The sequence below is a fragment of the Megascapheus bottae genome, chromosome 12 (assembly GCF_031878675.1).
Source record: "Megascapheus bottae isolate mThoBot1 chromosome 12, mThoBot2.hap1, whole genome shotgun sequence".
Lineage (NCBI taxonomy): Eukaryota > Metazoa > Chordata > Mammalia > Rodentia > Geomyidae > Megascapheus > Megascapheus bottae.
Genome location: NC_143520.1, coordinates 58,349,313 through 58,376,699, shown reverse-complemented (window position 1 = coordinate 58,376,699; position 27,387 = coordinate 58,349,313). Strand labels below are relative to the sequence as shown.

The 27,387-nt window shown below is 38.4% G+C and overlaps 1 protein-coding gene across 2 annotated transcripts in view; it reads left to right on the top strand.

Moving 5' to 3' along the window:
- The window catches only part of Fat3 (FAT atypical cadherin 3), a 513,350-nt gene that overhangs the window by 365,658 nt on the left and 120,305 nt on the right, over positions 1–27,387 (top strand). For both annotated transcript variants that reach the window (XM_090343055.1, XM_090343054.1), the window contains exons 4-5: positions 15,935–16,249; positions 18,497–18,707. In XM_090343055.1, coding sequence (XP_090199181.1) covers positions 15,935–16,249; positions 18,497–18,707 — 526 coding nt within the window. The remainder of the gene's footprint in view (positions 1–15,934; positions 16,250–18,496; positions 18,708–27,387) is intronic.

Here is a 27,387-nt window from a genome sequence, read left to right as displayed (position 1 = left end):
TAGCTGTGTCCCGAGACATATTTCCCTAGGGATTTCAATTTTATTATGTGTAAAGCACAAACATTACCTGTGGGTGATAAACACAACAGTACACAGAGTTGTTAATAGCTCTGTTAATGGAATAATGAATAATCTTGGTTTCTAACCAACAGGATATCTACCTAATTTATTAGCAATCTAAGATGCTTGCTATGATTCAAAATTAAAATAGTATACAAGTAGAATAGGAGAAACAAAAGAGGATACATAATTTTCTTCATTTAAGCAGAGCTTTGTTCCTGATGCACTCAAGAAAACCATAAGGAAATGGCATTCGTATCTATTTCTTGTCACTGCATCATGTCAGTTAGGATGCTAACAAAACAGAGGTTGATGTGGTGGTGTTTTTATTTCCTCCTAGTAGCTTCCCTACTATCTAGTTGCAGGGAAGTTAAAGGAGACAGATAGATATCACTCAGATACATGATTAGGTTCCTGTCACTGAATGGACAAAGTGGAGCGAAATAAAATGAGTCACCCTGCCTGAACACACTCTCCACAAAGGCATCATAAAGAACAAAGAGGTGCAGCATACCTCAGAGGAGTTCATAAGAACTATAGGAATAAGGGAATGAAGAGAATCCCATTCAATAGAAACTCCAACAAATTTTTAAAAGCCTCAACACGCAACTTTCAGATAACAAATAAACTTGCCAACCCATTTGGCTAATCATTGCACTCTCAGTGTCTAAAACAGTACCAGTCATAGACACTGGCAAATATACGTTGAACTGAGTGATCTAATTCCAGATGAAACTTTATGTCGAAAGTGGATCAATACCAGAGGATAAGAATAGCCAATGAACAGGTTGTATCAATACAAGATGATTCATTCTGGTGTTAATGTTGAATGTGAATTTCATCATAGAAAATAAAATGTCAGATCTGAGGGATATCAGGAAGCATTACTCAGTGTTCTTTCTCAAATAACTTTGAGAACTATTAGCTTAAGCAAAATGCTTAGACTTTCCCTCAGCTTTTGATCTAATGACATGCATTGTGCATCTCTAAGGGGTCCACGTGCACTTCCAGCTTCTATGATTCTAGAGCTCTTTCACAACAAGTATTCTGTATACCTACTGTGTTCACACACATTTATTGAACTTTTCTCTAAGCAATATGATACCTTTCAGCAGGCAGAAAATTTATTTTAGAATATTTTCTGGTAATATTTTTGTAATAGAATGGGTAAGGCATGACTGAAATAGCAGGACCATGTTAAAGACAGGTGGGACAGATAATGTTATTTTGACATCTAAGGATTCAGATGGAAGGAGACAAGTGACAGGACATTTCAATGGTACAACTTGTCAGAGCCACAATTTGTTATACGGGTTGGGTATTGCACAGATGGAAAGAGACAAGTGACAGGACATTTCAATGGTACAACTCGTCAGAGCCACAATTTGTTATACAGGTTGGGCATTGCACAGAATTGTATCTGGCCCACATTCTTTGCTGCTGAGCTGTTCACCAAGGAATAGGATTCTGTAGCTATATAACGCTACCTATACCGAATTCATAGCTTGCTTTACCTCTAGCTAATGACTCCAAGAGGCAAGAGGAGCAAGAGAAGGGTCCCAAGATAACTCTAGTCTAACCTTATGGCTAAAGATGGCTTAATTCTTCAGATCTCTCAGTTCTAAAACTGTAGCCTCTGAAAATCTGATCCCTAGAGATCAGAATGACAATGAATGTGAAACCCTATTGCAAATCTCCACCAAGAGCTAAGGTTTTATCTTTACCACATACTAAAATATATGTAGTATTATACTGAAGAGATTGTTATCAAGATTTTGAACCAAGGCTCACAAGCTCAAATACTAAGAGAGCTCACTTAAGCATCATAAATAAACAATGTGTAGCGTATACACATGGTAAGGTAAGAAAGCTAATCATTTATCAAAAGACATATTCTTCCATTTGTTTTTGAATATGTAATCCACTCGATTTATATTTCATGATCATTTCTGATAGAGATAAAGGGAGTAAGGAGCATTTCTCTATTCCAGCACAAACTCCTTCCCAATAGCCCTCACCAATGAATGAATGATAGCAGGGCAGTGTTACAGTCACAGTATAGACAATAGAGATGGGAAGGTGGTGATGGGGCAGTTATTTTGATTTTGATGGAAAACTGGGAATTTACAGCTTTATGTTAAATTTACAGTTTTATGTAAAATCTCTCACACTTTAGACATTGGCAGGAAATCTTACACTACATCAAATGGGCAAATAGAAGTCTATCTCTGGGCCAGTAGTTCATAAGCTCTATGTTAGTCCATGTGTGCTATTGCACATACATATGTCTTTAATTTCTTTGAGTTAATCATTTAAAATTCATATTTTTAGGTAGACAAAGTACTAGATGATCTGCTAAGTTGCCCTACAAACTTGAGCTGAATTGCTGAGTAAGAAGAGAAAAATCCCTGCTTCTTGAGCAAGGAATTGAAGCATGGTCCTTATTTATTTATTTATTTATTTATTTATTGCATTGGGCAAAAAAAGGCTGAAACTTAATAGTGCCTTCTGGAAGAGTTAGTGCTTCAACTTAAGTAACACCATCCATAGATCCAAGGCATGAAAATCTGTCAGGATAAAAGTAACAGAACGTGTGAAGTCCGGTTCTGTGAAATAGAAAGCAAAAGCGCTAATATACATTTTCCATTGGCTTTCATGCCTGATGGATTGTGTTTCACAGAGAGAAGAATGTGAAATCGTATATCAGCCAAGACCCTGATGCCAGGGAAATTGAGAAATAGCACGAGGATATTGTCCTGAAGCTAATGTGATGTCACCTCTTGGTTCATGGCAGAGCTCTCTTAATGGCACACATGTGAGCACAGAGATCGGACCCATCTGTTGGAAAAAGGGAAGAAGCACACGGGTGGTAATCACCATCCTTCTAAAGAAATGTGGAGGAGGTGTTTAGTTCCTGCTGATAGGGAAAATTAGAATCAAGCAAGTTTTATGAATAGAAAATGATGAGCAGATGAGCCTAGAAGAAAATGGAAATATGCTGAGATTAGTAGCTGACCCATACCTCATACCTCTCTGCTGAGAGAGAGAGAGGTTGGCGGGGGGAAGAAAAGAAAAGGCTGAAAAGATCTCAGGCTGGGAGATATTTTATTTTATGAAGTGTGAAGCAGAGATTTGGAGAAAGATGTAATATTAGCAGCCATTGCCAATATAAATTGGTCAACTTTCGACAAAAACCACCATTTACTAATTACTAGGTCTAAAGATATCCTTATTGTCCTGAGATGCTAAGTTAAATGTGTGTGTGTGTGTGTGTGTGTGTGTGTGTGTGTGTGTGTGTATTTTTTGCTAGTCCTGGGTCTTGAACTCAGGGTCTGAGCACTGTCCTTGGACTCTCTCAAAGCTAGCATTCTACCACTTGAGCCACAGCACCACTTCTGGCTTTTTCTGTGCATATGGTACCAAGGAATTGAACCAGGGTTTTGTGCATGCTAGACAAGCACTCTACCACTAGGTCAAAATCTCACCCCCAAATGTATGTATTTAAACACGTACTTGATAAGAACCAGCTGTGCTAGCACTATAGTAACACACACTGAGAACCAACACCTTCCCAATGACATGATTATGACTTGATTTTCTCATTGGCTTCTTGATATCGTAGGCTTATTGAATTAACGAAAAAACTCACACACAAAAAGAGAATTATGTGCCTCGGTGGCTGCCCAGGCCTAAATAATCTGGCTTCAGGGATCATAAGATTTTTAGTTGGAACATCATTGGGCTGTGTTTCTCTCTCAAAGAACAACTTCTTTAAAGAAGCGGACCTAAAAGGCAATTCAGAACAAACTCACCAAATCAAATTTTGTCATCTGAGTTCATTTAAGGTAATAACAATCATAATACTGAGTAAATAAATGTTCTGTTTTCCATGTGTGAAAATGTTCCTGCGTTTTCCATCAGACACACGTGAAAACAAACCTCCTCTCTTAAACTCCCAATGGACTTTTTACTCAAGGGGTGTAAGAAGTTTGTTTAATATACTAAATATACATTTCATGAAATATCTGACTTAATGAATTTGGGTTATAGGTCTCAACTGTACCAGTTAACAGCAACACAGAACGGGGCAGGCAGAGTGTGGAAGTAAAATACCTCCCCATCTCCAGCTGATTTCTGAATGTTGAATTACAAATTGTCTAAGAGAAATGGCATGTAATGAAACCCAGCATCCATGGTATAATGTTGGCTTCCTATTGCTTTTCTGTCATGAAAAATAGAGGGAGAATGGAGGTTAATTTTAGCTCAGTGATTTCACCTTTTGGAAAGTTTATCTTCAAGAGTTGCTGCTCCTTTGAGACCTACCCTTGAGTGTAGTGTTTTCTCATAGTTTTCTTTAGAGAAATGGCAGGAAGCACTTGTCTTCTCAGAAATGCAAGGGGCTGAGCTCACAGGCAGAAAGGTCTGAGTTCCAGCCCAGCCTTTCCAGAGTGCTCTTTGGGAAGGTCATTTCTTTGGGCCTCTACCTGTGAAGAGGAGATAAATTTGCTTTCTACTTCTTGTTGTTTGGGAGGGATTAAGTATTTAGTATTTGTGTATAGATAAAAATTAGAAAGTAAATGAAACATCCACTCAAACCAGTTCTTCGTTGTTTTTTCTTAAGAACTCAGCAATCTGGAAAACAGCTAAATGAGCATACTTGAACTATTAAATTGTGTATATATGTGTATGCACATATGTGCTTGTGTGTATGCATATATGCATTCATAATTATCTGAGTTTATATAAGTGGAAGAATGTATGTATTGTTTGAAGTTCCAAAGCAAGCTACAATTTTTGGAACTAAGCTCTTACAAAGACTGAGGTTGATGTGAGGCTGTGTGGCTTATCTATCTACACTTTAGTTTTCTCATCCAAAGCTTCTGTATACTCTTACGTTCTCTTGGTAGGTATTCATTTTTCTAACATAGAATAGGCACTTCTCTTCACCTTGAATCTTTCTGGGTTTGTTTTTGTTTTTGTTTTGTTTTTGTTTGTGTATTGTCCTAAAGTTTTTTTGTATGTGCACGAAAGAACATAATTTAATAGTTCCCTTTAGCCATTTATCTTTTTATATGCTAACCAAAAATAACAAGAAACCTAAATACACATACATGCAACAGTGGCACCATACAGTGTTCTGTATGTGTTGATACTGGGGTTTGCTGGTACTCAGTCTTATATTTTTGCTTAAGTGGTACTCTACCACTTAAGCAGAATCACCACCCCATCTGCGGCTCTTTGCTGGTTAAGTGGTGATAAGAGTGTTGAATTTTTCCTCCTAGGCTGGATTAGAGCTGTAGTCTTCCGAGCACAGCCTCAGAAGTAGCTAGGATTATAGGCATAATCCACCACTGATCTTAAAAGTTTATTACAGGCCAGGAGTTTAGCCTAGTGGTAAAGAGCTTGCCTACCATATATGAAGCGTCTGGGTTCTATTCCCCAGTACCACATAAAGAGAAAAAGGCTGCAGTGGCACTATGGCTCAAGTGGAAGAGCATTAGCCTTGAGAAATCCCAAGGACAGTGCCTTGATCCTGAGTTGAAGCCCCAGGGCTGGCAAAAAACGTTCACTTTATCATTATTAACCATAATCAAGATATGGAATCAGCCCGGATGATCCACTAGTCCCAGAGAAACGCAGGTTGCATGGTTTTAGTGGTAGCTAGAATGTGCCTATAAATCGATAAGCAAATGCACCACATAGTTTTTTTTTAAATGTACTGGGACAAGGAAATGCAAATAAAAATAACCTTAAGATACCACCTTACCCCAATTAGAATGGCCAAGATTCTGAACTCAGACAATGACAGATGCCGGCAGGGTTGTGGAGAAAAAGGAATCCTACTGCACTGCTGGTGGGGTTCTAAGCAAGTGTGGAGGTTTCTTAAAGAACTGAAAATAGACCTTTCCTACAATCCCACCATACCACTCCTGGGCATCTATGCTGAACATCATAACCCAGGATATGATAAGCTATGTTTCAACTGTGCACTATTCACAGTAGCCAGGTGATAGAAACAATCCAGATGCCCTACTGCAAATGAATGGATACAAAAAAATGTGGTAAATATATACAATGGAATTAAATGTAGCCAACAGACAAGATAAAATAATGGCATTCGTGGGGATGTGAATGAATCTAGAGAGAATCATGTTGAGTAAGATAAGTAAAGACCAAAGGAACAAAAGGCACATGGTATCCTTAATATGTGGCTATTAGATCCAAACAGTACAAGAGCGAGGACTCAATATTTGTATAACCAATGCTATGGACATGGTATTGGAAATATAAACACAACTATATAGACATAAAAAGCTATGACTCTATAGACATAATGTTTTATTACATAGGTTAATATGTATCTATGACATACAAACCCTAGCCTACTTTTAATTATGTTCTAAAATCTAACAGCCAGTGATTGTATATAGAGATTCCCTTCCTGAATATTTGTTTGTTAAATACATCATTTGAAATATGATGTAAAACTCAATGTTAATAAATTCTTTAAATAAAAAAAGAAAGAAAATGCACTGGGACATGATAAATTATACAGGAATCTAGATGTTCACACATAGTAAGGTCAAAGGAGGATATTCTTAGGAGAGCATCCCAAAGGCACAATACTTATGTGCATCTGATTATATAAAATAATATTTATTGAAATGAACTTCAGGAAATAGAAATAAGGGGTTTATTTGTTCTTTGTTCATATTTTTTGTTTTCTTGTCCTTTTGACTTGTATTTTCATTTATTGGTCTTTGGGAGGGTAAGGAGGGGACACAGAAATGGAGGGACAAAGGTGAAAAAAATGCAGCAGTGGTCCTCACTAGACACTATGTGGAAAATGAACTCTACAAGTTTAGGGTGGGAACAGGAGGGAGAAACTGGGAGACCAGGGAAGGGGTGACATTGTTCAAAAAGAAATGTACTCTTTATCTGACTTGTAACCCCTCGGTTTATTACCTTTATACTAATAATTAAAATGCATGTACATACACATTGGAATTTTACTCATTCATTAGAAAGGAATGGTGTTTTACCATTGGTAAAGAATAGTAATACCTGGAAAAATTATGTTAAGTGAAGGTAAGTTAGGCCCAGAGAGACAAAGGATGATTGTTTTCCCTTATATATGAAGCTAGATTTCATCATAAACTTATAAGTAAATACGTGAGTGATATGCAAGTGTATATAAAGGTATTAACTGAAATATTATGTAAATTAACTGAAGTAGATTTAAGGGAGAATTCAAATAGTACAATCCTTAGAATGGCAACGTCAGTGTTCAACAAAATAAACACCAGGAAGCAAGTATTTGAAAAGTAGGGTGGGGTAGGTCAAGGTTAAAGGAGAAGAGAGGAGAATGCAATCAAGAATTCAGGGTATATCCTACCAAATTAAGAAGAATGAGGAAAGGGGTAGCTAGAAGAAAGATGGGTGAGAATAGTGACAATGGGTGACATTGCTGAAAATGGATTATATTCATAAACTGCTTTGTTAAATGATGACTCATTTGTATAACTACTTAAAGATAAAAATAACCAAGTAAAAGTAAATACTGAGAAGAGACAGTTATCCTCATCATAATTACCCAGTACCCCTGCATCAAAATTCCAGTTAAAGGAATGTTGCTATTAAAAGGAAATATGGCCAGTCACCAGTGGCTCATGCCTCTAATCCTAGCTGCTCAAGCAGCTAAGAACAGGCAGGGAAATCTGAGAGACTCTTACCTCTATTTTACTAGCATAAGAAGCCACACATGAAACTATCTCAAGTGGTAGAGTGTTCATCTTAAGCAAAAAAGGTCAGAGGAAGCACTCAGGCTCTGAGTTCAATCCCCAGGACTCCCAGAAAAAAAGGGGACTCTCTTCAAAGGAAGCAGAGATATCTGGGGTTCACACAAGCATTTTGATGATACGTGGCATATGCTAATGAATGAGCATGATGCCTGAACTATTTTCTTACTTGTCTGTGCTTGTTTCTGATCTGCAACATAGAGATAATATTCACATCTTCCCCTGAGATCAGTGTAAGAGTAAACATTTCATATTTGTTAAGCACTTAGTGCAGTGCCAGTACGTGCACAACATGGAATGCCTGACAAATACAAGATCATATAGAGACACCAAGACCATTCTCCCTGTGATCTCTGAGAATACATAGAGACATTTTGTCTCCAGAAGAGCACAGTAACTCTTATGAGAAGGTATTGAGAGATTAGCCACTCACTGGGTTTGGGTTTTAAGTCTTAGAATGGTGAGAAAAGTTTCATCTATTTTTCCAGACGCACTTTTAAGCAATGGAAGAACAGAGGCAAGGTAGCTGTGGACTGGAAACAGTCAGGAATGGTCCCAATTAATGATTCTAGAAGTAAAAGTGAGCATTTGAGATAGATCCAAAGCCACAGTTGCAGAAGAAAGTTTCAACAGATGGTTAACAGATGCTGAAGCATCCTTTGTGTAGGGGAAGCAGAAGAACATGAGCTGTGATGCCATAGTGAGTTTGGCATATACCTACATTCTGTTACTTACTGGCCAAGTGGCCTTATGCAAGTTCCTTAACTTCAGAACTTCATTGCCTGGCAGCTGTAAAACGGAAATGGCAAGGCAAGACTTACAGGTTCCTATGACAATGGCAGTCTTATGGAAATTACCAAGGTTTGTGCAAAGCTGGCATGCCATAAGTCTTGTCAGTGCAGATTGAGTAGCTGTTTTCCAAAATGCTCAGGACAATTCTAGAGTTAAGGTTTATTTTTAATTTGAGAATATTTATAAACGCATAATAAGATATCATGGAGGGGGGATCTGTGTCTAAACATGAGATTCCTTTATATTTCATGTGTTCGCTTATCCACATAGCCTGGAAATAATTTAACCTACTATCTGTAGCACACTTGTATTTTGACTGCCACCTACTAAAAGATCAGGTGGAATTTTCCATTCGTACTGTCATACAGAAGTCAGAAAGTTTCAGATATCATAGCATTTCAGACTTCCAATGGTTTTTGAGATCAGGGATAATACTCATATAATCAAAGATGCAAGCGAATCTAACAGTTGAGAGTAGAGGTCTATAAATGGGGTGCTTCATGAGGCTTGAGTTGTCCTCTTCACCAATACGAGGGTGGTTGATGGGGGGATGGGACGGGGGCATTCTGGCAGGAATCTACATTGGTTGTTTGTTTAGTTTCTTTCCCAATTTACTTCAAAATAAGATTTTTTTTCTGAAAGGACATTGGATAAATATTTCTTTTATTCACTCAGTAAAAATGTATTAAATGTTCAATAGGTACTGTTATGCATGCCAGAGATAAATCTATGTACAAAGCAGATAAAGACTCATGTTTTATGGATCCCTACTCTCGTAGAGGCCAGAAATGAGATAAATAAAATATGTAATACTGGATAATGGTGAAGTGTCAAGGACAAATATAAAACAGGAGAGGGGATATGCAATTCCTGAAGAAAGGTTTATAAATGTGCTAACGTGGAAATAGCTATGATGATTTAATGGGTGGAGAGAATGTCAGATCTGAATTCTTCATGAGAAATATTTAATATATCCTTAGATACTAGGAACAAGGCAGTGAAGTAAATTAAATGCCCTTCTCTCAGAAAGCTTATGTATTCTATGAGATAGAAACAGAGAGACAGACAGACAGACACAGACACAGATACAGATACAGAGATTAAAAACAGATACATAGGATAACTTTGGTGAATGAAAAGCTGATCTTCCCCAGCTACTGTAATTCCAGATTTCTCAACAACCATCTCTTTCATCTCCTAGGAATACACTTAAATCACGTTTCTCACTGTAAGTGTGTCATCACCATTCACTGGGCCTGTGGCAATCACAGACCAGAAGGTGCCAAGACAAAATACTGTTTGCATTCCCTCTTGTAAGATGTTAGTTGTTACTGCCTTAAGAAATTAATCTTTCAAGCTTTTGATTAATTGCTAGGACTACTGATTATTGATCAGCTTCCCAAGCAGAAAACCTATTTTTAAATGGTCACAATTCTCTTGTCAGGTTATGGCACAATAAGAGGCCACGTGGTTCACTGGTAGACTGTAGCTCATTCCTTGAACAATTAATGAAAAAATGATGTGAACAAGGAGATGACAGAGATTTATGTTGGTGTTCTTCAATTATCAGTGTCCTATTCCTTCCAGGTTGGGGTAATTTTAAGGAACAGGCTGTGACCAAGGGCATTTTAATATATAAAGTCTGAGAATCTGAAGAATTCGGAAAGAATCATTTGGGTAATCCCAAGTCTACAAAAAAGCAACAGAAAAAATGAGAGGATATAGAGAAAAAATAATGAAAATTAAAACTAGATCAGCAAATATTTAGGTAGAATACGGTAGGTTCTAGGAAAGAATGGAACAAAGTCTCTGAGTATTCACAGTGAAATGAGATACATCTTTTCACAAGGTTGTGAATAAATTTCCACAAAGAAGAGTGCAGTTTTAGAAGTGGCTGAAAATCATTTTGCCTAATCTCAGGCTTGGTGGTATTCTTTTTATTTTTTTATTTTGTGGGTCATGGGGCTTGAATTCTGAGCCTGGGCGTTTTCCCTGAGCTCTTCAGCTCAAGGCTACCACCCTACCCCTAGAGCCACAGCCCCACTTCTTGTTTTCTAGTGATTAATTGGAGATAAGATTTTCATAGTCTTTTGTGCCTGTCAGGGCTGGCTTTGAACCCTGATCCATAGATCTCAGCCTCCTGAGTAGCAAGGATTAGAGGCATGAGCCACCATGCCCAGCAGGCTTATCGATAGTCTTAGTGGTCTAACCTCAGAGTGCCTTGGGAAAACTTCTGTACCTGATACATATTTGTAGACTGACACAGTGTAGACCACTTGGAAGTTTATGTGTTCAATTCAGGCAAAATCACTCTTTTTTGTTGTTGTTGTTGTTTTGTTTTGTTTTAATTATAATATGTAGAGGGATTACAGTTACATTCACCAGATAATAGGTGCATTACTTTTCACACATTGATATCCCTTCTCATGATTTTGTCCCCAGTTTCCTCCCCCCAATCCCTCCCAATCATCTTATTTTCCCCCTTCCCTTTCCTATTTCAAATAATCAAATAAATATGTACACAATATACCAGATGTGGTATTTATACACAATGGAATTCTATGCTACCATCAGAAAGAATGACATCGCCCCATTTGTAAGGAAATGGAAAGACTTGGAAAAAAATCATATTAAGTGAAGTAAGCCAGACCCGAAGGAACATAGGCTCCATGGTTGCCCTCATTTGTAATAATTAGTACACACCTTGGACTCTCCTAGCAGAGGGTTACACTAGCTCAAAATCTAGATACATAAGGTCATATAGAATGATGCTAAATGAAAAGATCTCCAGAATATGGAAAGAAGAGCTTTATTGTGTGTGATTATTATTCTTAATATACCATGTTACTTCTCTTCTCTTTTGTTACTCTTTGGTTAATCTCATATTGTTACTAAAACTGCCTTTGTTACCTAGGCAAAGTAACTCTTGATTTTAGGAGGTAACATTTGCTTGCGCTAATTGCTGAATCAGGTGTCAGCATACCACAGTGACCAAGAGACAGCTCTTGACTTCAAGTTACTCGCAATCTATAAGAATTTACTAGAGAGGAGCAACCAAACAAGCATCTACAACATGCCCACCAGTGTCCTGGAACCATCCATACCATGTACTCTGGGAACATGTTAAGCACACCTACATCAGTCCGTGTGAGGAAGGAAATGGCTCTCCAGATGTGTTTGAACAAAAGTTTCTGAAATGAGTCAGGAATAATCCCAGCAGAAAGCATTTCCTAGAAACAAATGGCTGTGTAAGAGAAAGGAAACGTAAGGGCTGTGGTCTCCAAAGACCACCCAAGGTGAGTGTGTAACTGAACACAGATACAGGGAAGGGACAGATAATGCATGGTGATAATCAAGGCCAGCTACTTACTTGTCCTCAAGAAGCCTCTAAAAATGGAGGTCAGAACATAATCAGATCTCTGAGGAAGAAATAACACTTAAAAAGAAAAACAAAAACAAAACCTGGAGCCAAGGAGAGCATGAGTATGCTGTGTGAGTCAAGTGTGATGTGAATGAGGCAAGTCCTGTGACAACATGGCAGAACTTTGGTGTGTGTGGCCTGAGTGTTTGACTGGATGTGGATGGGAAGAGAAATAATGAATCTGAAATCTAAGTCAGGAGCGTAGGGCAACATTCTTTGTCCCCAGTGGTGACCATGACACAATGAACACTGAAAAGCATTGAAGGTAATAATTTCAATTTTTTACTTCTGTAGTGTTGAGATGTATGTGACAAACCCAAAATGAATTACTAGTAAAGCATTAAATCTCTTCTCTTACTTTGGAAAGCAAAGATATCATTGAGATTCATCAATTGAGAGACATCATTGGATTCTTACCAGCATGCAGATAGTAAATTTAGCTGAGACTGTGGGAAAGAAGATGGAGGAATCAAATGGCAAAAAAGACTGGAAAGACAGCTTATAGCTACACTGTAAAGAACCCTAAATGATCTTAAACATTTTTACAAGATAATACTTCTTTGTGTAAAGAGACTGTCCAACAGGACCTGAATCAGAGAATACTTAAAATAGGCATTTGTGGATGGAGTATATTCTTTCTAGATGCAGGAATTGGGCTATGAAGAAACAAAGCCAAGTCTGTCCTTGCCTTCATTAGTTTACCATTTCCTCAATGGTAAGTGCTACAAAAGAAAAAAAGTCTTTAACAATAGATCATACTTGTTCTGTGAAACCAGAGGAGTCAGTCCTGCAGAAACAACATGGTGGCTGGACCTAAAGATTAAGTAAGAGGGACAAGAATGAAAATCCAAGGGCTGATGTGCTTATGGACAGAAGGAATCAGAGAATTGGATATAGGCAGTTACATAGTGATATAGGCAACTCTATTCTCATTGGTAAACCTGGGATCATCTTCATTAACCTGTGTAATAGCCATGCTTCCACCTGTAGGCAGATAACTGGACTTGTGAATGTAGATCTACTCCATGCGCCAGAATTTTCATAAGCAGAGAGATCCTTCACTGAGCGGTATCTCTCATTCCTCAACAGCCACCCAGCTTGAAAGCCCACTCACTGCAGGGCCTTTAGTAACAGGCAACAAGGGTGATTTTATATGTAGTATTATGAATGAGATTCACCGTGATATGGAAAGGATCTGTTCAATGAGAAAAGAGAAGTGGAGTAATTGAGCAGCCAAAAGATCAATGTGTTTGGGTGAACACCGCTCACCTGGGAACATAATGTTTGCATGCAGCAGCAGCTGGAGCACCAGCTTCTTCAGAATTCTATGTCACGAAATAGTTCAGGAGGCAAAATCCCACCTTCACACCTATTTTCCCTCAGTAGTTCTTTGGTAAAACACAACAAACCAAATGGGAAAATAACCTTGGAGAGAAAGTTGATTGGTTTTTCAAAGTAAACACGAATTCCCATGAAAATTTGTCTTAAGTTCTACTAATGCTCTCATCTCAGATTGTAAGAGAGACTAAACTAGATTGTGATTACATTTTGAAAATTGCTTTTAATCTGTTTTTCTACAAAGTTTGGTCTTTTTTTTTTGCCAGTCCTGGGCTTCAGTTCAGGGCCTGAGCACTGTCCTTGGACTTTCTCAAGGCTAGAACTCTACCACTTGAGCCTCAGCACCATTTCTGGCTTTTTTCTATGTATGTGGTACCGAGGAATCGAACCCGGGTCTTCATGCATTCTAGGCAAGCACTCTACCACTAGGCCAAACTCCCAGCCCTAGTTTGGTCTTCTTTTCAGAGTGCTTTCTTAGGTAACTAGGTAATCTGATTCAGTGTCCGTTTTCTGTGGAGGCTAGGTTCACATAAAGTTCTTTCTATGGTCCAAACATTATTTTGAATTAATGAACTATCTTATTCAATGTAATGATTTCAAAGTTGAATATAATTCTTCTAGGTTTTGTGGCTAAACAGAGCATTAAGAGCTATCAAAAATTGATGCATAGCCTTAGCACTTAAGTGAGGGCTCTTTAAGCCTGTTTTCTCATTTGGAAAATGGGAATAAGTAAACCTGCTTTAGTTACTGAGGAGAAGATTTAAGCAAGTGAATGAGATAATAATGCATAAATGAGTGGTTTATAAACTACACCATGCACAAATTAAGTATTACTATTAAATGATGGTTATCACTCTGACCAAGAAAATTATCTACACTGAGATTTAAAGACTGTTTAATTCTTCCATGAAGATTCTTTATATGCTCTTCACTATTCTCCTTTCTTCAGTTTTTACAGACACACATAATAATAGCATTACAGACATGTGAAAAACAGAGTTTAGCCTCCTCCCATTTCACAGAGAAGAGAAAATTATTATGTGACTGGTAAAAAAAAATTTAACTATTACATGTACTTAAAGTCAACCACATAAATGTGAAGTTTGTATTTCAATTACACAAACTAAATATATCACACTTTCCTAGTTTCTATGAACAGATAAAAAACAAGTTTTTCATGAATATGTATTATATACATACATGTATATGTATGCTGCTATTACAGAATACCTTAGCCTAGGTAACTTACAAACAGTAAATTTGAACTGTTCACAATTTTAGAGGTTTGAAATTCAGGATCAAGCAGTAGATTCAATGTCTGCCAAAGGTCCATTCCACAGAGACGATACTTCTGTCTCTATTCACATATGACAGAAGGGGACAAATAAGCCTTCTTTGCTCTTTTCCAAGGGAATAAATTTATATATGGTGCCCTTATGACCTAACTAGCATGTTACTATTGTTGCAATGGGGATCAAGTATCAGCACCTGTAATTCAGGGGCTTCAACATATGAATATTCAGCCAGGAAATTAGGAAATCCAAGATGTATCCTGGTACAGTTTAACTTCGGAGGGTTTTCTTTCTAGCTTGCTGGTAGCCCTCTTCCTTCTGTGTGTTTACCTGAGAGAAAGAGATGAAGCTATTTGGAGTTTTGTTTTATTTACATGGACAAAAGTGCTGTCAAATCAAAGTGGCACACATAGGACGTCATTTCACCTTATTCCTCTCCCCAAAGAGGCAATCTCAAATGCAGTCAAATGAGAGGACACTTAGAGCTTCATATAACTTTAGAGGAAACACAATTTAGTAAGATGGTACAAAGACGAAAGTACATACTGAAAGAGCTTGGAGAGGGGTAACTAGAATACCAACTATGGATCAGCATATTATAATGGGTATAGTATATCTTACGTTATTAAGAGTGCCTATTTTATATCTATATGCCTGAGCATATTTCGTATAGTCAATACTGATTCTTCTCTTCCTCTACATGCTAAAGCACAACAAGTTCTTGAACGTTTATAATCCTCTTTCCCCAACTCATAGGTTAAAACCAAATCCCTTGACAGTGGTATTAGAAAATAAAGTTATGAGGAATTTGCCCTCATAAGTGAGATTAGTACCTTTATGAAGGTGATTAGAGAGCATGTGAGGACACAGGCAAAAGGTACTGTTTGCCAAGTACGAGACCTTTTCAGACAACTCCAGTGCTACATTTTAGCCTCCCTGGTCTTCAAAGCCACAAGAATTATTTTCTGTTTATAAAAGCAACCAATTTACGGGAAACAGATAAAGAATACCCTTTCAGCTATGATTTCCATCACTTGAGTTTGGGGAAACACTCTGTTTTCATAAGTAAGTAATGTAAAAGTTATATATCCCATATGAACTATAGCACTAGGAAAAATTCAGATGGCATTGCACATAAAAACTCATCATTGGGGGATGGGCATGGGATGGTGGTGTGACTGGCTTTTCTTTTTTTCTGATTGATTATATCATACTTTCTCATTGACAATCAGGTGACTGTGACAGATGGTGGTTCTTCTCCCAAACAATCAACTATTTGGGTGGTGGTTCAGGTTCTGGATGAAAATGACAACAAGCCACAATTCCCTGAGAAAGTCTACCAGATAAAGCTGCCAGAACGTGACAGGAAGAAGAGAGGAGAACCCATCTACAGAGCTTTTGCATTTGACAGAGATGAAGGCCCCAATGCAGATATCTCCTATAGCATCGTGGATGGGAATGATGATGGAAGGTTCTTCATTGACCCTAAAACTGGAATGGTTTCCTCCAGGAAACAATTTACTGCAGGGAGTTATGACATCCTAACGGTAAGACCCTCCAAATTCTACCAACAAAGACAGAAGGTAGGGATTCCTTAGATAGATAGATAGATAGATAGTTAGATAGATAGATACATACATACATACATACATACATACATACATACATACACACATACATACATACATACATACACACACACATACATACATACATACATACATACATACATACATATATACATAGATATTTCTGAGCAAATAAATTGTGAACTTAAAAGTATGCGACTCAGTCTAGCTATGAAACACTATTTTCTGGCAAACAAATTCAGGTAAGAATTCTTGTCATTCTTCCTCCTCATTCTCATGGCTTGCTGGAGCCTATATATTTACTTATCCTTCCTGTAACCCTAAATCATTCTCGAAGTACAGAATATAGATAAACTGAGGGTTTAGAATAAGCAGGGTGTTGTAGCCCACCTGTCACTCAAAACAGCAATGAGTAAGTCTCAAGACTTCCCAAGGAAAAACATTTTGCACTCATTCACAGTGTGATAGCACATGAATTTCCCTGCAGACTATCAGACATGGTGAAGTTTTTTCTGTGAAAAATGAAATACTTCAGGTAGGGGCCAGGAGCATGGCCTAGTGGTAGAATGTTTGCCTAGCAGGCACAAAGCCCCAGGTCAGATTTCTCCGTACCACATACACAGAAAAAAGGTGGAAGTGGTGCTGTGGCTCAAGTGGTAGAGCATTAGCCTTGAGAAAAAACCAACGACAGTGACCAGGCCCTGAGTTCAAGCCCCAGGATTGGTAAAACAAAAACAAACAAACAAACAAAAAACCAAGTAGACAATAAGCTAAGTTTTCAAAAAGCTGAATGATTAAAAATAAACACAAACATGAGCACCATCTCTAGAAATTTACACTTTAAAATCTGTCCTGCCTATATATACTTTCACCCCGACCACTTTAGACACAGAGTGAATATGCTCCTGGAATAGAGGACTCGATATACTTTACAAGAGGTGAGCACTTTTCAGATTTCTTCAACTAAACTCTCTTATCTATCCTCTTGCACTGAGGTCTCCTGCTCCAAGGTCTTATAGCTGCTCAGATAACTAGAGGATCATCCTTGGTTGATTAGCCTAAGAGACTCTACATTCCTACCCCAAGCTAGGAGCTCCAGTCAATGAATGCAACTGAACACAAAAGTCCAACCCCCTTGCCTTGGGTCAACCCAGCTGTGTGGTACAAATCACGAGACAGAATCCCTTATGGGATCCCTAAGGTCGGCTAGGACTATATCCTTGTCGACTGCTAACCTTTGTCCATCCTGGTTCTACTCCCTTTCTCCTGAGAGTACTTCCTCCAAAAAAAGACCCATCTACTCAAATCTCCTATAACAGTTAGGAATCTCTATCCCCCAGGAATTTTCTGGAACAAAGTGATCATCCATGAATGTATACCTTCAACTTCTATTTGTTGCTATTTTCCATGCTGTCACTATTTGTTCTGTGTCCAGAAATGTTTCTGAATACAGTATTTGAAAATCCCTCCCAAGTTTGATTTATTGAAGTTTAGTGCTCTGACAAGGTCTTCTGCTCCTTGAACTTTGCGTCCAGGACATCATAGCAATTTCTTCCAGCTGTGTGAAGACGCATATTTATTCTTTCTCTTATGTCAGTCTACTGAGGACCACAAAGAGGTCACAACACTCTGCTACCCACTGCACTGCCCAGTGAAGTCTCTGTTGCCATGCAGAGAGTTCTCCCTCACCCCTTCACAGGGGTCAAAACTGAAGGGCCACAACAGCTGCCCCGCCCATCCCTCCACAATCCTGTGCAAGAGGAACACATCTCCAGAAGAACACAGAAGTGATAAGACACATTCTTTCCCACCCCACTCAGATCACCATTAGCGGTTCACAGAGTATCTTCTTTCTTTTCCAGACTCACTGCCAAAAGGTAAGGTTCAAAGGCCTGTTATAAGGAAGGAAGTTAGCAGCTACTACAGATGGAAACTAACATTCACTCATGTCTAGAAAATCCTGGATGTGGTATATAACTTGCCACATTGCTTTCTCGGGAGTTTTAGTGGTCAATGGGGCTGAGCCTCTGGTAAATATTTGTTGAGCTCCAGTGCTGTAACCAGGTTCTTTCTCCTATTCCAGAATCCATTCTCAGCAGCCCTCTTGCCTACACTGCTGAGGATGGAGTCTTGGCCCAGCGCCATCTAAGTCTTTGTAGAATCAGAGCTCTGAGATGTCTTTGTGTTCTCTCCCTGCGTGAGTAGATTAAGGCTGTGGACAATGGCCGCCCACAGAAGTCCTCCACAGCCCGTCTCCACATTGAATGGATTAAGAAACCACCCCCCTCACCCATCCCACTGAGCTTTGAGGAGCCATTTTATAACTTCACGGTCATGGAAAGCGACAGAGTGACAGAAATTGTGGGGGTGGTGTCGGTCCAGCCAGCAAACACCCCTCTGTGGTTTGACATAGTGGGTAAGTGGAAGACTTCTAAAACAGTATTGAGCAGTGGAATATTTGAAGAAACTAGCCAAAAAGAAACTAAGTTAATTAAAGAAAGAAAAAGAAAAGGAAATGAAACAAATTGAACGAAAAAAAAAAACCCACCTTATTTGAGCTATATTTAAAACCGGTAGAGTGCTGAAATGCAAAAGAGCCAGTAAAATGAATAATCAACCTGTGCTTTCGTTCGACTCTGTAAGCTAAGCTGAACAGAAAGTGCTCTCTGGCTGAATTTTCCATAGTATGTTATTTACTGCAATCTTAATGTCTTTCTGTGTGTCATTTAAATTCTATTGTCACACTTGGCTAATCTCATTTCTAAATGTATTGATGGAAACTAGACTTGCTGTCTTTCATTTCTCTCTTTTCTTCACCTTTTTCTGCATTCTGTTCTTTTTTTCGTTTGTTTTTTTTTTTCTGCTCCCGACTGCCCTGCTTCAAGGTGGCAAGCATGCTCGAGAGATGTTCTGTATTCTACCGACAGCTTGTGGGCAGAACTGTTCAACAGAAGGTACCCTTAGTGTAAACACATTTGCTAAAATACGGCTATCCAATCTGCCTTAGATGGGATTTTTTGTGGGGTTTTTTTTGTTTTTTTGGTTTTTGTTTATTTGTTTGTTTTTAAGAGCAAATTGAATTGCATCTTCCATAGCTATCTGTGACAGGCTGAAGTCCAGCCCACAGATTTCATCCACGTCCCCCACGTCTCCCAGCCATTGCTCTTGTATCTAATAATTCCTTTGTTTCAGGTTTTTATAGGTTTGGGATTGGGGAGGGCATTATCTTGAGTTTGTTTTTTTTGTTGTTGTTTTTGTTTGCTTTGAGGTATATGGACATTTTATTATTTGTTTATTCTTTTTCTTGTTGGGAGGTTAATTCATTTAACAGGGATTTTCCTATTGAAAAAAAAAGTGTATTCCCTTCCCTTCTGTCCTACACCAAGAATGCCATTCATATACCAAAAAAGAAAAAGAAAAATCCCTTGGCAGCCTTCCACAAAAAGAAGAGCAGGGAACAGAACCTAGATACATCACTAGTAGTAAAACCCCTGCTCAGGGTGGATAAAGGAAAGCAGATGGAAATGAGCAGGAAAGACCTTTACATTCTCTGAAAGCAAGCAAGTATTCCAGGCTGAAAAAGGAAAGGGAAGAGCCAGCAGGGAGAGGCAGTCAGGAGGAAACAAGGCCTAGCACTGGGAACGAAAGGTTGTGGCTTAGAGGAGGGAAGGGAAGGGAAGCTGGCACCCTGTGTGAGCTTGGGCTGAGCAAAGTTGAGCTGATGCTGTCTTCCCTTGCTTCTCAGTGGAAAGGGAAGAATCCCGGAAAGAGTAAGAGCAAACCATTTCTTCCATGTGTCACAGCCCAACAGGGTGAGCTAGGGTCTGCCTTTTCTACAGAATGGCTGCGTCTGGGAAAATATTTAGGGTAGTCTGTATCTGCAAAGCATTTCTTTCTTATACAGTTCATCTTATAGAATGATCATATAATACCTTTGTTTTACTTAATAGTCTATCCTCCTTACAGGTGACTATTCTAATAAGCTTTCAATTCCTTATGCATCACCATTTTTAAAGTAGGACATGAGGCATGTCTCCAGTTTATCTTCTGCAGTTTTCAGCTCATTAAGATATGAATCTTAGGCAGTTTCTTTGTTCCTGCTGCACACGCCATTGCCTAGTTTTGTGTTGTCTTTGTAGATAGCTCTGGTGGTTCTTTCACTTCAGCCTTCGGTGAGACCCAGAATGTATATTTCCATTTCAGCACATATCCCTGGTGTCAGACCTCCAATAGCATGTGCAATGGCAATTTCTTAAAAGCAGCCCAAGGGAGAGTAATGTCAAGACCAAACAGGACATAGCACCTCTAATATGCTCTCCTGAGTCCTCAGCCACCAACTGTCTCGCTTCTTTGCATGCCAGTTTGCAGGCATCTCTGCCACCTGATATGAACCTGTCTCTCTCTGCTATGGTCCATGCATGTAGCTATCTGACTCAGGACACATCACATCCACTACCCCCAGACTCCAGGACATTCTTGCTTGTCCTATACTTGTAGAACTCTTACAATCACAGCTCTGCAAAGTTTACTATGACCAACCATGTGACCCATTATCCAGCCCAGGTCTGTAATTCTTCACATTCCAACATGCATACTTGTGTGTAGACAAGCATGTCTGCACTTACTGGCTATATGCAAATTTCTCATGCTAGCATACGTAGTTGTGCTGCAAGTTTTCTTTGTTGTTGTTTGTTTGTTTTGTTTTGTTTTTGTGCTGGTCTTGGAGCTTGAACTAGGACTGGGCTATCCTTGAGTTTTTTGGCTTAAAGTTAGTGGCTTTCCCACTTAAGTCACAGCTTCACTTCTAGCATTTTAGTGGTTAATTGGAGATAAGAATCTCATGGACTGTCTCACCCAGGCTGGCTTCAAACCGTTATCTACAGATCTCAGCCTTTTGAGTAGCCAGGGTGACAGGCATGAGCCATCAACACTGGGCAAGTTTTTATTTGTGTTTATCTCCTCTCCATGCATAACCTTCATTCTCTTCTTTTCTTTTCCTTGCAATGCTTCTACTAAACAATTGCCGATTGATGGTGATGCTTTAAGCAGCCATTTTGGTAATCCTGAGACTTTCTAGAGTTAGAATAACTCCGCAGTCATGGAACCTCAGCATCTCTAGAAAAGCCATTGATCAAGAGAGAGAAAATTACTGTATTAATGACAACCTTCCTGCATAGAATTCCTCATGGCTGTCCAGTTTCTATAATATGGCTCTAGGTTTCATATTTCTTTTGTCTCTGCATTTCTAAATGCTGCTCTTTTCCTATAGAGACCACTCAATTTCTGGGCACTGAGTAGCTCTTTGAATGGAGTTTTACAGGGCTGTCCTTCTAGTATACATGCACTCATTGCATAGATTGCACTCAGTAAATATAGCAACATCGAGCCAACCTTCTTCTACAAATTGAATTTACTAGGCCAGATGCCCAAACAGAGGGGAATTTTATTTCTTTTCTTACATCCAGCCAATGTCTTGAAACTCCAACTCCTGTTTTCACTTGTAGAAGTGAAATCCTTTCTCTAGGTGATGGTTGCTTTCTGACCAGAAATGGTTTCCCCTTCACTAAATCTCCCTTTTGCAAATCTTCCTCATCTGTCAGAGTCATTTTTTCTCCTATATCTGCTGACAGCATCTTTTCACTTCTCTAAACACCTATTATTTTCTTTATCACATACAGATGTTTTAGATGTTTTGTTCTTTCTTCTTTTACTTCCCTCTCTCCTTTGTGAAACACCTTCTCTCAGTGACAGGGTGGGGGAAGGAGAGAGAGAGGGGGAGAGAGAGAAAGAGAAAGATCACTATGCCTAGTGCTTCAGGCTCAGTAGATGAAGTGAGAACTATGAATAAACATATAGAAGCACAATCAACATGATAAGGTCTCAGGTTAAAATTCAAGTCCAGCCCCAAACTCTCAGGATTCATCCAAGACAAGATAAGATTCTATCCAAGCACATTAGTGCATCTACACAATTGGGCAGGCACTGACACAAGTACACAGCACACCTCACAGCTCTTAGAGCTCACAAGTGCTCCAACTGATGAACCCTCATTAGCTTCCCAATAATAATGAATGCTTCAACATTTTTCTTTCTGGGAATAAAATCTCATTCCCAAATTAACCAGATCCTAACAACTGCATTTCTTTTTCTTCTACCAAAGCATGAATTCGCAAAACAACTCAATGGTAAAGCAAGATTTTGCCCTCAGACGGGATCCTTACACTAAAGATCTGCCAGTCACTTCCTTTTGCCTCCAGTGACACCAGACACTCTTCAGCTCCCAGAAACAGAAGCTCTGCTTATAACAAAGTTAAGAACGCTGTAATTAAAAGGAAACATAATAAAGTTCAGCTGTTGTGTGTTTAAACAGCTCAACTCACAGCATGTTCCCGCTCTGTGGTAAAATGGGGGAAAAAAATGAAGGGAACAAAAATAACCCATAATCCTTTGTGGCTTTATCACATAGCTTCACACTTCTCAGGAGACTATGATTTCAACTCAGCAGTGCCTGTTTTGCATACCTTCCAACATGCATGCAATCTGGCTCACAGCTCAGCCTCTGAATCTTTATGCTGGTGGCAAACATTTGAATTGTAAAGGCTACCATTATTATACACTTCACATGATTCTAATTTACTTACAGTTTCATAGGGGATACTGCCACCCATTTTTCAGTTTTTCACCCGAATCCAAAAATACTTCCATTGTACACAGTAAACTCTTAAAGTATTTGCTTCACCCAATTTATAGAGAGGGAAAAAAAATCTGTTGTTAGGAAGTATTTCTCTGATGTTGATATCCAGCATACAGGCCCACTTGTCTGTATCTTCCTGTACTAGAGCTATGGAAAGATGATGTTGACATTATTTTATTAACAATGCAGGAAGGCATTGGGCTCCTGACTGCTGCTGTCTCATGAGCTTAGGCTTGTCCTCTCTTAATTGTGTCCACTATGGAGACCTGGCTTAATTAGAATTGATCAAACAGACGCATAAAACTTTTCTGATAGTGTTGCTATAACTATGTTTTCTGCTTAGACTATAAGTATCTCTGTATCTTCCTGAAAACTGTCACTCACATCTCCTTAGAGGAGCTATGTCCTTTCCAACAGAGACATCCCTCCATCAGAATGGCTTTTTTCTCAGTCATTCATTGATGTCAAATATTTCATTTATCTTATTGAGTCTCCTTCCCCTATCGTGATCCCCAAATAGGGCTCTTTCTCGATACCTCTTCTCTCATATATTGATGCTCAGCTGAAAAAACTTTGGGAAAACAGCAAAAGGAGTAAAAATACTTCACATACAAACATGTTTTAAAAGAGAAACTTAGAACTAGATTCTAGAAGGAATTTTTCTTCCTACTATAGTTCCTTGGCTTCTCTCTGGTGTTGCTGGCCTTCCATATAATTAATTTTCAGCCTAGTACTATGCTTGCTTCCTTTCAAAGCAGGTAGTTAGTTCTTCATGATCACAGCATAGCTGGTGTTTGGCCTTTCCCTAAAGCTCAGTGTATATGCTGAATGTGAATGCTTGCATTCTGGGATTCAGCCACTCAGTGTTGCCAAAGCTTCTCACATATCACTTGTCCCTAGTGATTGATTAGTAGATATGTGTTAGTGTTTTTGTAATAACACTGTGGTGGGAGGGAGTCATATATTAGGCAGAGAACCATATGCTTCTCTAAAAGAGACTTTTTTCACCACTGAATGGCTTTACAAAGAGATAGAAGATGTTTCCTACCTATCTTTAGAGAAAAACTTGACTCTACCATGGCCTACTGCCTTACTACCCAACACATTCTCACAGCAACTGCCAATTCAGAGTACTTTTATGCAGGACCAATTTGAAAGCCTTTAAAAGGACATCCTTACTTGCTATGTTTAACCATAGAATCCAGTAGAAACCCCATGTGCCTCTTCTGCTCTTTGCTTACTGTATTACTCCTGTCTTTACCAAAAATGGTCAGAAAAGAATGTCCCGAATGTGAGTTCTCTGTTTTGTGGGCTGTTCACAACCTTGCTTTAACCATCTCTGCCGCACACCCCCGCAGGATGCTCAGGCCATGACTTTTCTAATTTCCCACACTGTTGAAACTCAGAGCAATTGGCACTGTCCTGCCTGCCCACCTTTTCTTTAGCCTCACGCTGTTGCACTGGACACCGTCTGGCTTTGCATGTTCTGTTACTGGCTCTGAGGAAGCACACCTTGTTTAAAGGGAATGTTGCTAGTGAAAATGGACTCCTTGCATTTGATATTATCACCTTTTGAATGATTTGGACATGGTTTCCTACAAAAATGCAAATCACCTTTGGCACTGAAAAGGAGCCAGAAAAAATGAGGCCCAGGGGAGAGCTACGGAGTCATTTATAATATAGGATGTTTAGTATAGATTATCAAGATTGCTGGTGAACTGCTGGCCTGGATTCTGTACCTTTGTCAGAAATTCATTTGAGAACTCAATAAAGATAGTTGTTTAATGTGAAATCTTGACTTAACTGGGAGCCAATGTCTTGGTAATGTGTATAGAGACTTTAGGCCATATTGGTGGAACTGAGAATAGGCCCTCTGATTGCTCTATCCCTCTTTTCTAGCTTTTCAACTGTCCTACTCCTTTTTAATGATCTGTGTCTCCTATCCCCTTTATGATGACACACCTGCAGGTGTTTCTGATATGTAATATTTAATATAGTAAAGACTGATGAGCGAAACACATAGATGCATGCAAGCATGCACACACAAAAATAGAACTATAAAACTTGACAACCAGAAAAGTTGCCCAAAATACAATTAGGTACAAAAATAATTTTTAAAACTCATACAATTTCCATACACAATGGAAAATAGGTACATTTCACAGAACTAAGCACATAGGATGAATTTTTATTTTGTATAAGGCCCAGGGAAAATACAGATGTTCATGTAAGCATGTAAGTTTGCCTCATTTAGCCAATGACTGAAATTGGAAACCTTTGTGTGTATTTCACAAATTTTGTTCTCATGAATCTTGAAAGAAGAGCAAACTGAAGTTTAGTAATTTGTGTAATCTCAGTGTTATACTAGTGTTTGAACTCAGGGCCTTACTTCTAAGTATAGCTCTACCACTTGAGTGAAGACTCAAGCCCTTTTACCTCTGCTAATTTTTTTTGACATTGCCTTAATTTCTTCCTAGTGAGTCCAAACCATGATCCACCTAGTTACATTTCCTGCTATAAAGGAATATCCAGCTATTGGTTGAGATGAAGTCTCATTAACTCTTGGCCCAATCTGGCCTCTTAATTACAAACTTGGCTATTTTATCCTGATCTACACGTTATAATCTTCTAAAATATTTACAATTGGAGGATGACGTATTTTCCCCACCTTCCCCTATATCTTAGCCTTCAGACTTAAGAAAGTAAACACTAGAGGATAAAAAATCCAATTTAAATTAAATATGATTGTAAATGTGACTTAATGGCCTCAAAATCAACTCAAGAAGTTATTTGTGTCTTTTGCACAAGTCTAATGACGTTATGTTCTTTCTTTGTAAGTTACCAAAAAAAGATGTTGTTCCAGAATCTACATCTTGATAACAAGAAATTTTTCTTGATTTCTCATGAATATGGCTATGTCAGGAACTGGAAATTCACTTTCTTTTTTTTTTGAAGTTATTAAATGAAATATTCTTTTTAAGAAGCAGTTTCCTAAGGCTCACTTCTATTTTAGATTAGACTCCCTATCCTTCTCCTTAGTTTATTCTTCAAAAGTCTTTTTTGGGGAATAAACATTGACTGTTTTTCATAAGCCAAGTAAAGATTTTAGTTGGAAGATGAGTCTCTTTTAAGGAAATGTTTGGAAAAAATGTATCACCTCTAAGCAATTCTCTATAGCTTTAATTAAATGTCAAGGACAATTATGTTCTCTCTACAAATTAATTGCTAATAAGTACACATGATAGCTGTGAGTGATAGATATTGAAAATATATATCACTTATTTAGAAGAGGAAAGTACTGAGCTTGGGTACCAGTACTCAAACAAGCTTGCTAGGCATGCGCTGTATTATTTGAGCCATACCCCCAGCTTAACAACAATAACAAGGAAGTATATTAGTTAGAATGTTGTCATATTTCAAATTCTAGTGATGCAGGTAAAATTTCCCTTTCCCTAAACTCCTTTGCGCATTTGCATTTGTGAAACAGAAATATACTATTCATTGATGAACAAATGCAATGTAAACAGTGCAGAATTTTTAAAGCCAATGTGTATTTTCTAAAATATGAAATTTGTAAATGCATAATAAGGAATACTATTGGGAAATAAGATTGCTATCTAGGACGAATTTTATTGACACCATGAAATTTTAAATTAAAGTAAACCTTGTGATGTTTCATTAAAATTGCTCCAGCATTCAGGACACCCTCTTCTTACTGCATTAAAAAAAAATGCTTCAGAGCCATTTGCCAGGGGTTCATGAGTATAATTTGAGCTACTCTGAAGGCTGAGATCAGGAGGATCATGGTTTAAAGTCATCCTGGAAAGAATTTCCACAAAACTCTATCTCCAGGAAAATCCAGGCTAGAAGTCTGGTTCAAATGGTAGAGCACTAGCTGAGCAAGTGCCAGGCACCTACTCAAAACCTAGCATCAGGAAAAAAAATTGGAAAGCACACTTTGGGTCACAGAGATGAAAAACTACTCAACAATTCTAATACTGTTTCAGGCACATCCTTCCCAAACAGTAATTTATGTCTGACACAGAAGGGAAGAATAACTTTTTATATAAACTGATTTGCAAGTCGTTGTGCTGTAAGCTTCTATGCTGATAGCATACTCTCTCAGAAGAAATTTAATTTACACCATCAATATGGCCAAAAGTTCCTATAAATAACCCAACTTGTAGAAGTCTACTCTTCGCTGTTTTCTTATTTTATCACTTTATTTCTGACATTGAATTGAATCAGGACTCTACCAGCAAAACGTTTACCATCAATCCTACAGTAGGCTTAGACATGTCTACTGATTCTATTAATCGTAAGTCAACTATTTGTTTACTTAGAACTTTGCCTAGTTGGAAAAACAAAGTGATTTTCAGTGTCTTAGCACAGAAATCACAAA